We start from the raw sequence: 10,828 nt of genomic DNA, 5'->3' as shown, positions 1-10,828 counted from the left end.
GTTTTTGAAATTGAGTGGAAGATAAGCGCAAAATAAGCTTTCTTTGCCGTCTCCTGCTTCAAATGTTGCACAACACAAAAGAAGAAATCAACTGAGTCACAACTCGTATGGAAAAGTCGGTGTTGCCTTCAGCCAAGGTACGGCTTTATTATGGAAAATTGACTCTTTCTTTTCTTGTCTCACGAAAGGGTTGTACCGCGGAGCGAGCGACCGTGACTCGCACGGCTCTCGTCGCTCATCAGCGAGCCAGATTGTGACGTCACTTTCATGTGACATGTTGTTACGTCACTTTCATGTGACTGAGCCGTCCCCTCAGGCTGATTTCATTGCGGCTAAAAAAAAAAAAAAAGCCACTAAGGATTGTGAAAAGTCAGTCTCGGGATAAAACGTGTGTGCTGACAGTTACCATATAAGATTAAAAAAAAGTCCAGACTCAACTCCATTTTTGTTTATTTGACTCTTGAATCATCCGTTTGTACGATATGAATCAACCAATTTCAATAAGATGAAAAAGTATCTTGAAAATACATAACATGTTCTGATAGAAAGAGGACTGAAAAGACAAAACATGACCAAAATAGGCAGTTGTAGAAAGAGGTGAGCCAACAAAATGTCACAAAGGATAACACTCGATTCTAAATATGAAAAAAAAAAGTTGACAGCTGAGAATCCTGTTGGTTTCAAAGCAATTCACCCATTCCTTTGGCAGATGATGCATTCTGCCTAAGTGGCATTGGGACTTATTCGGCCGCGGTCCAGAACTCGTTCTTGCCAGTCGGTGAGAGGCCTCAATAGAGAAGTGATCGATAAACAACGAGCTGATCTTCTTTCAGATCGTTTGCACAAACACTAAATTCAATCACGTGATCTCACTGTGGGACATTTCTCACTCAAACACAGATGGCACCCATTTTATAGCTGGGCCTGACAACCACAAAGACGTAGGATGTGCCCCAACCCCCAATTGAACGAGCAATGTTTGTACTGGCAGTGGGGGGTGGGGGGAGTGATCTGGGAATGACATCATGCAACATTAACGAGGACTCCATAACGCGCTGGCGGGTGTCACACCACCTCCCGAGATTTCCTGATGGCGCAGCACAGGAGCATGCTAAAGATCATCCCAAACACCTGCCAAGAGAGATAAACTGAGTTTTCGACATTCTCTTTTCGTGGCATGACCGGGACAATCGCACATTACCATAATGACCCCGATAGTGATGCCCACTCCTCCTATGATGTGCAGCTTGGAGTCAAACACTTCTTCGATGGCATCGGGGCAGCTCTGCAACACAGGAAAATGAGCACAGAGATTCATTTGGGCTTTTTTTTCCCCCCCAGACCTTGAGCGAAAGGACTTGGCGTACAAGCATTCTAGTAAAATCATTGTTGCCATAGAAACCACAGCAAAAAGGCTAAAGGAATGCGTCTGCGACGGAAAGCTGTCGGCCCACACCATCATTATGTGTTTTTGACATGTCATTACGCCATTGCTCGCTTTGATAAATGAAGCCTGGCGTGAGCAAACTCACTCGGTTCTTCAGTCTGGCCCACTAAGCATTTTTAGGATCGTGGCTTAATAATTGCATTCATTTTTATTTTTATTTATTTATTTTTTTACCTAAAATTAGATCAGAGTAATTTCGAATACATTTTTATTTATCTCAGTGATGAGATTGGTCAATGTTTTTTTTAATCACAGGTGGAAGATGAATTTTTACACTGATTCAGAATCTGCCCTTGTTTTTTTTTCTCAAGCACATCAGGTTTTCATAATAATAATATTTAATATCGTAATGTACATGAATTAGGGGTTAGACTCAGCAACTGTTGATTTTTTTTTTCTGAAACATGATACGTAGCTATAATTAACAACTTTAATATCGTAATGTACATGAATTAGGGGTTAGACACAGCAACTGTTGATTTTTTTTTCTGAAACATGATACGTAGCTTTAATTAACAATGCATGGTTAAATTCATACTGCGCAAGCTTTTATAGGTCAAACCTTGACAAATTGTGACAAATGTCCATATTTGAACACGTTTTGAACTCGTCGACAAATGTGCCGGCTCATCACTCAAAAGCAAACTTCTCATTTTGCGTCTCTTGACGAAAGCGCGCTGTCGCGATCGTACCTTGATGATGAGCTTCTCAAGTAGGTCTCCTTGAGGACACGTGTCTTTGGCACCATCAAAGACAGCGGCAGTTGGACCGCAACAATTCAGCTGGAACAATACAAAACAAATCAACTCACGACACTTGTCGGTTTTTTGTTTCTCTTTGCCTCTTGTTGCCAGGCAACGACGTTATTTTTGACTGCATGCAAACAAATGATGCCTGTTCATAATGGGATTGATAGCATTAAGCGTTTGCAAACATTTTCATTGAATAGACAACAAAGACCAGATATGAAATGTTCAAACTGAAAAACTGTATTGTTTCAAGCAAATAATCATTAACTTAAGAATTTTACGGCTGGAATACATTTTCAAAAAAAAAAAAAAACGTTGGGACAGGTGGCAGAAAAGCCTGAGAAAGTTGAGGAATGCTCATCACACACCTCTTCGGAACATCCCACAAGTTGACTGGGAACGGGTGAGTGCCGTAATTGAGTGTAAAAGATGCAGCGAGGTTCACCTCTATGTGAATAACCATGTGAGAAAATTGTCAAACAGTTCAGAAAAACGCTGTTCGTAAATACAGTTCGCCGCTTACATCCCTAACTGCAACTCTGCCACGCAAAGCAAAAGACTTTTATCAACAACATCCGTAAACGTCGCCATTGTTCTCCCCGCCCAACCTCATCTGAGATGGACCGATGCAAAGTGGAATCGTGTTCTGTGGTCTGACGAGTCCACATTTCAACTTGTTTTGGGAAGTTGTGGACATTGTGTCCTCCAGGCAAAAGAGGAAAATAACCATCTGGAAAGTTACAGAAGCAACGTTCAGAAGCCGTGATGATATGCGACTGTGTTAGTGCCAATGGCATGGGTAACGGACACATCTGTGAAGCCAACATTAATGCTCCAGGAGAAACATATGCGGCCATCCAAATGCTTGGATGGCCGCATATGGACACCCCCGCTTATTTCGTCAAGAAAATGCCGAACCACATTCTGAACATGTTAACAGCGTGGCTTTGGAGTAAAAGAGTGCGGGTACTTGACTGGCCTGCCTGCAGTCCAGACCTGTCTCCCATTGAAAATGTGTAGCGCATTATGAAGCCTAAAATATGACAAAAGAGACGACGGAGTGTGGGACACCTGAAACTGTACATCAAGCGAGAATGTGAAATAATTCCTCCGAGACAGCTTCAACTATTGGTGCCCTCCGTTCTCAAACATTTATTGAAAAGAAAAGGTGACGTAACACAGTGGTAAACATGACGTTGCACTCATCACATTTTAAGTTAATGATTGTTTTCTAAAAGCAATTAAGTTTACCGGTTTGAACATTACACATCTTTGTGTATTCAGTTATAAATAATTTGGAGATGATTTGAAAATCATTGTACTGCATTCTGTTGGGTTTGTATTTACGGCCGACTGAAACTAGATTACCCCCTGCTTTCAAGCTTCACGCTATGCCTGTCTGATTAGCTCCCAAACCATCATTTCAGCCTCTTTCACGCAGAGACACCCCAGAAATTCACGACACGGCGGAATTCCCTTGCACACAGATGTCGCCCTGCCTTTGTTTTCTGGTTTTATTACATCCTCCAAAGATGTAAATTTACCTCCTTGACTTCATCTCCCCCGCCCGACTCTTGTCGGTCTGTTATATATTGCTTTGGTGTAAAGGGCCGTTTGAAAATGAATGCGGGAGAGACATCCAACATTTCATGACAGAATGCAAATTTAGTTTAGGGAGCACAATCTGTCACCAACAGACTTGGATTTGTTTAGTGATATGTTTGGGCCACGTTCACAGGCCTGTGCACCAACTGGAACTGAGCTCAAATTATACATCCAATTAAATATTTTCGGAACTTTAAATTTGAATCTTGCCCAATTGTGACATACCTACGTCTAATTGACAAATTATTGCCCCTAAACTGAGTTTTTGCTGGGCCAAGAGCCGACGTTGCTATATGTTAGCATTGACACCCAACTCCCCAGCACGCGGGCTGAACAGCGGCTCATTTGAGACAGCACTCTGTCCTCAAACTAACTTCAGCTGTAATTCTTGATTGACGAGCACCACAAGATCATCAAGGATAATGATAGCAATGGAAAAAAAAAAAGCTCACGCCAGTTTGAATCACACGCAGAGTCTCTCGGAGACGCTCATCCTTTGTCTCCTTGTAGTTGTTGTAAGTCTGGTGGTAGAATGTGGTAATGTCATCCACCACCTGTCACGCAAGCAGAGAAAAAGATTTGCTTTTTGCCTTCTGCCAGAACTTGTTTGTTGTGTCTATCGCGACGATCGCACTTAAGGCGAGTGCGCTACCTTGCTCTGGTTGGAAAATCCCCAGATGCCAGCAGCCACTTCAATGGCAAAGATGATCAGCAGGAAGAAGAAAAACTATGGCAAGGATAAAGGGAGTTAGAATGCCGTGCGCGCATGTCTTTTGGCACGCGCAAACAAGTCAAGTCATCTGAGCGAGTGCGCGCATGTCTTTTGGCACGCGCAAACAAGTCATCTGAGCGTGATTGAACTTGATTTACATAGACCCCTCCAACTGGGAGATTTAGTACAAGACGATTAGGGCCAGAGGGGAGGCGATGACTAAGCCACACAGGAAGTGAACAACGGTAACATTTAAGCCTGCTGGATGGCCTTGGGCCCCTTTAGTAAACGCTGATGAAAACGGGTATTTCCAAGGTACCGGTCACACAATTGGAAAGATACGGTTGATGTTTTGCATAACTGAATAAAATGACGAAGCCGCATGAACAAGACATTTGGTATTCCCGTTTGCTCTCCCACCTGACCTTCATTAGCGTTTGAGATCCTTTTGGATCAGGTGTTCTCCGACTTGTGTGGCCGTTGCGTTACTCACAAATTTACGTAGTGGAAGAGCATTTCATTATTATGTGCATAGTGGAACAAAGATGCATTATTAATTGTTAATAAGTAATCATTTCCAGACTAATGACGTGAACTTGTGCACTAATGTGCTGATACAGACCAGTCCCAGCATGCAGGGAGACTCCTGGATGGCACCGCAACATCCAAGAAATCCTACGACCATCATTAGCGCTCCAGCTCCGATCAGGATGTACACACCTATACACACACACACCAACAAAGAAAAAAACATACTAAAACTGCCTTTGGACTCAAATCAGCCCAATGTATGCTGGTACACATTTACATGATCTAGTTTCTTTATTTTTTTTGAAGGTCAGGAAACACGTATCATGTACATGTTTACATGCTTCTGAGTCTGAAGCTAAACCAAGTAAACCTTCTGCCTATTTCTGAAAATATGTCTTTACGCAACCCTCCTGAACTTTACACTTTAATGACCACACGGAGTTTCTCTGTTAATGATTTGGCAGCTAGGCTCTGGACAACACTGAAGCAATATAAGTTCAAAACCAAAAGCAAAACAAACCTGCAGTATTAGCACGGGGTGACCGTTAGCTAACAGCGTTGCACGCGTCGGACGCATGCACAAATGTTAAGTTAAGTTAGTTGTTGACTTAGAGGTGAGAGGTATTTGTTTCCAGCTACAGCTCCAGTTATTGACGAGCGTAATTTAGTGGCTTTGTGATAAAGTGTTTCTGTAAAGTGAAAGATAAAGTGTTCATGCCATGAGAGCTACCAAGACTCCCTTTGCGAGGTACTCACAGCTCACGATCAACTTAATGGGCAGCCCTGATTTAAAGATTCCGACATCACTTGTAGTGGATGTGAGTGAGGCAAATAAAGTACCGACTCTTGATTTAGTGCAATACACTCAAAGCGAACTGAATAGTAATTCTTGTTTGAAACAGAGCACTTGTGCTGAAAAGCCTCTTACCGGTGTAAAACACATATGGAGAGTCCTGTCCTTCAAACAAGCCTTTGGTCTTGGGGTCTAATCGCAACCACAGGCCGATGGCAAAGACAGCAGTGCCTGCGAGCTGAAGCAAAAACATTTGAGATTTCAGCTCATTTGGCATCATCGTAGGCATGGGACACTTCATTTGATACACATGCTTTATCTAATTCAGTGCTTCCCTAAGTATTGACCTTAGGCACATATTTTACATTGGGAAATCTCATGGCACACAACGCCCAAAACCGTCACAAAAAGTATAGACATATCCCCCCCCCCTCAATTTACTGCATATTGAGACGCCAACAGCAAAAAAAAAACCTTAAAGAGCTTTATAATTGCCAAGAGATGCGACAAGATGACAGCTACTTTTCTGGAAATGGAACTCCTCAAGTCTCATCAACATAGTTCTTGGCACACAAGGTGCTCTACTTGAGTCTAAATTAAACAACTTACTTCAACATATTGCCTTGGCATGAAGACAATTCCAAAGTAATGCCTTGATAGCTATGACTGAGCACAGACACAGCAAATGGGGGTTTTCAGCGATTCAGTGATTAACGGAGGACAGTCCCCCCCCCCAAAAAAATGTCCATTGGTGAATTTGTGATTGCCAATCTGGGAATATGCTGGAAAAAAATGCTTTTCAATTTACTCATAAATTTACCAATATTGCGAAATCTGGATGTTTTGTGGAACTGAGTCAAAGCTATTTAATGATACCTTCTGCCATTTAATGGAAGATTATTTACGTGTTCTACCTGTCACTGAAACCGTATATGCTGGCCTCTGTAAAGATACCGTGCTTTATTTGCAAGTTGTGAACAAATCCAACTTTTTGAAGAAATGAAGTGCAATTTGACAGTTTGCCGCAGCACACCTGACGATCGTGGTTGGGAATCGCATCAGAAAATGTGTTGTGTTACACCACTGCAAACTACAACTTCAAAAATAAACATACCTCCATGACGGACAGTGTCATTCAAAACAAAGCATTGTTGTTTTTTGATGAGGCATTTAATCAACTTCTTGTATTGGCGTTTAGTTGTGTTGGCATACCTAATATAACAGATGTGTGTGTGTGCGGTTTCGCCGCAATTCCTCCTGTGGATAGTCATCTATGTACGAAGCCATTTTGTTTTGAGCTCACATGCTTGAACATGACTGTCGAACATAACATTCACTGACAGTGAGTACATGCCATAAATGGAATCACGCTGATCTGTCCCGTATGCTTCTTCTTCATTTTGACACACAAAGATGGGAACGTTGAAGAACCCACGCCCCCTCTTTATGTCTAACTCCCGCTTAAACTCATCCAGAGTCACAGACAACAGGAAAAAAATGAAGTACACCTACCCAGAAGAACAAGTTGAATATAAACATGAGATACTTGATGCACTTGATCCCCCCAACGACAGCCATGCTGACGGGTTAGTTGACAAAGTTGATATTCCTGGGAGGAAGCAGTGTTAGCGTGGACCGAAAAAAACTAAAGCGAGGCGTTTGAAAGTGAAAGCGTTCTGAAAACGCCACGCCTTTAGATGCCTGAATGCACACTTGGGGAGTGGCGAGAACATCAGGGCCTACTCAACAAACTGGCCTCCCAATCTAAAGCCTGCCCATATTCCTTCCTCTGTTTGTTTCCACGCTTGCATAGATTGCGCCTGTGACGACTCCTGTGTGAGAAGCTGCAGGCAGGCAGCCAGGATAGCAACAGATAGCAACATAGAGGGCCCTGTTATAACATGCAGACCTTCAATGTCTTATTTACTCACCTGCTGTCTCAACCACGCGCTCCACCTCGGTAATCAAATAATCAAGCAGGTGAATAGACGCCTTAAGTGGGCTACATACTCACTTTTAACGTCTGAACCATTTTTTTTTTCGGGTGAGAAACCCCACCTGAGGAAAAACAATAGCCGGTGTATTCTTACTGCTCTTCAAGCAGTGGTGTCCAAAACTTTTCTTCCGAGGGTCGCATATAAAAAAATCAAAGTATGGGCCACTTTGATGTTCTGTGACTCCCGTTGATGAAACACACTAAAATCAATCCATTGAAAATTGTATGTTCTTTATATGTTATTATTTTTAAAAACGATGACCGTATTGCAAGGCAAATACTTAAGAATTTTCCTGCATTTTGGGATGGCTGCAAGCTATAATCATTCAAACTCATCAAAAAAAAAAATGAAATATATCACTCCATATATAATGTTCCATCCACTGGAAAATGTATAATACATAGATAGATGAGAGGACGATAGATATTGATATTTATGACTCAAGCTGAGAGTATAAAATGAGTTTCATTTTTAGAATTGAACAGCTGAAATCAAGTGTTTTCGACCACATTCCATAATGAGATGCAGCTGAATATTTTTAGCAACGTTTATTTCCACAGTGGATTACTTCCGCCTTCACACACACAAACCATGCCCTACCCCCTTGTGATGCCTTGTTGTGGGCCTTTCTATCAATAGCTGCAAATCTGAAAATCACCATAAAAGGCCAAAACATTTTTGTGGCCCCCCCCCCCCCACACACACACACACACACACACACACACGCACACACTCACACACACAGTTTAACATATACAGTTCAAAATAAACAAACACCCCCACATGGGACACACCCCGCAGGCTTACTGGGACAGTGAGACATAAATAGCGTGCATGAGAGCCTAAGTAGTCACTCACACACACACACACACACACACACAGACACTCACTCTCTCTCTCTCTCTCTCTCTCTCTCTCTCTCTCTCTCTCTCTCTCTCTGTCATGCGCACTACCCCTCGCCACGTGACCGTGCACAACAATTTCTTATCAATAAATGACAGGCTGATTCAATTATTAAATCCCGCTCCCCGCCTCTAAAATCAGTTTTGAATGCAGTACGTGCAAACCGTCGGGATGCTCCGTGGAAATGGGTCACTTGGCCACTGGGGAGGATTACAACCAACAATGCAGCCCCGCTGGGCTTCCACACGCGCCGGGACTATCATGGCAATCCGGTGAAAATCTTGAAATAATAATAAGAATAATAATAACAATAACAACCTCAACCCACTTGGGACACCCTGCGACAATACGAGGGTTTGCACCGGGATATTTCCACTCGCGACCCACGCCACAAAGTCCTCAATACGCACCACCACATAGATTCTAGTTTTTCAACACACTCACCCAGAAGACCAGGTTGAAGGCGAACATCAGATATTTGATGCACATCTCTCCGCCGGATAGCGCCGCCATGACGACGACGACGACGACGACGACAAACCTCGTGAATGCAGGAGACGATTCGAAGCAGTGTGGTCGTCCAGTGAAGCGCTTCTCCACGCGTGGCGCTGCTGGTGCGCGCTCGTCTTGTTCGGTCCCCCAGCCAAGCGTAAAAGGCAGGATATGTGCACAGTACCGCACTAAATCCTCACAGTTAGTGTTTTTTTAGGTGGTTGTCAATGCATTCCGTCGCCCTTCAAAGAGTCCGGTGCGATGACGTTATTGTCAGACTCGTTCCTGATTTAAATCGGTAGTCCGGCGTGATTACGTCATTCTCCTGACGTAAATAAATCGCGTGCACGGGTCGCTGACTAGGAGAGCTATACAGCACGTGAACCGGGGGGGGGTTGTTGTGCTTGAGCACGCTTCCCTTGATGCCAAAGGTGCACTTTTAATTTAATGGCCACAATATGACACATAGTAATAATAGTTAAGCCACAGAATAGTGACAAAAGACAAATTTGTTGGTCAAATTCTCTTTCTAGGCAAACGGCATGCACCTTTGCTTGAAACTGCACTGACTGGTGTCCTGACAGTGTCCATCCATTCATCTTCTCATCCGCATACCCTGACAGGGGTCGCGGGCATGCCCGAGCCTCCACCCTGAAATGGTTGCCAGCCAATCGCAGGGCACACAGAGACGAACAACCATTCGCGCTCACAATCACACTTAGGGACAATTTAGAGTGTTCAATCAGTCTGTCATGCATGTTTGTGGAATGTGGGAGGAAACCGAAGTACCCGGAGAAAACCCACGCAGGCACAAGGAGAACATGCAAACTCCACACAGGAACGTCGGAGCCGGTGATTGAACCCTTCACCTCTGCACTGTGAGGCAGACGTGCTAAGCAGTCAAACACCATGACATTTAGTACTCCATTCTCATCAATTACCCACAATGCACTGTAAGGTGTTGAGAATGTAGTTTATTCCCAGCCTGAAAGAAAATTAAATCTCACTCAAAAGTCCATATCCCTGTCCACTGACTTTAGATCCGGCCTCTACCGAATCATTTAGGAGCTCTTAATTTGGTTACCCAGTTGTTCAGGAGGGAGCTAAAAGTTTTTACTGTAGAGCCACAAGCTAGCATTTTGTGGACAGTTTATATTTAGATTGTTTCTACAACAATCACAACAATATTTTCTGTTCGTGCATTTCAATCAATCCAAAAATGCTGCGGAATGTTTGGGTGACCAGGAAATGTTTTTGTCTTCTCACCGCGCTCCTGATTCTTTCCCCAGCTGATAGGTGATATTTTTTTTTCCTCCAGGATTTCCAAAGAACTAGTTCCCATTGTTTTCACGCAAGTTTTGGCATCAATTTGTCACATGTTTGTCATGTGTGGCTACCAAACTCTCAGTTCTCGCATGAGATATCTTCCCCCGACAGTGTGTTTTGTAGCACAATTGTTTGGGTTGGCACTGACGCAGGTTTGTACCAGCAGGCTAATCACTCAGCCAGACCATCAGTGGGCACATCCTGGTATTGTCTCACTGGGGCGGTCTGATGGTGTCGCTCTACATGTACCGAGTGATATTCTGGCCTTCTTGA

The 10,828-nt window shown here is 43.3% G+C and overlaps 1 protein-coding gene across 2 annotated transcripts; it reads right to left on the bottom strand.

Annotated features, from left to right (window-relative positions):
• Positions 1-433: 433 nt before the first annotated feature.
• On the bottom strand, positions 434-9,516 carry cd9a (CD9 molecule a). Of its 2 annotated transcripts, none has more exons than XM_019890367.1 (8): positions 9,182-9,516; positions 5,973-6,075; positions 5,136-5,233; positions 4,454-4,528; positions 4,254-4,355; positions 2,140-2,229; positions 1,202-1,285; positions 434-1,131 (listed from the first exon to the last, which is right to left on the bottom strand). In XM_019890367.1, the coding sequence occupies exons 1-8, from the start codon at positions 9,248-9,250 to the stop codon at positions 1,066-1,068; spliced, it is 687 nt and encodes a 228-aa protein (XP_019745926.1). In that variant the 5' UTR covers positions 9,251-9,516; the 3' UTR covers positions 434-1,065. The 2 variants fall into 2 exon arrangements, with proteins under 2 accessions (XP_019745926.1, XP_019745927.1); XM_019890368.1 differs by lacking the exon at positions 9,182-9,516 and adding an exon at positions 7,350-7,544.
• Positions 9,517-10,828: the final 1,312 nt, after the last annotated feature.

This window comes from Hippocampus comes, unplaced genomic scaffold, assembly GCF_001891065.2.
Source record: "Hippocampus comes isolate QL1 unplaced genomic scaffold, H_comes_QL1_v1.1 scaffold88, whole genome shotgun sequence".
Classification (NCBI taxonomy): domain Eukaryota; kingdom Metazoa; phylum Chordata; class Actinopteri; order Syngnathiformes; family Syngnathidae; genus Hippocampus; species Hippocampus comes.
This window is presented reverse-complemented; position numbering and strand designations above follow the sequence as displayed.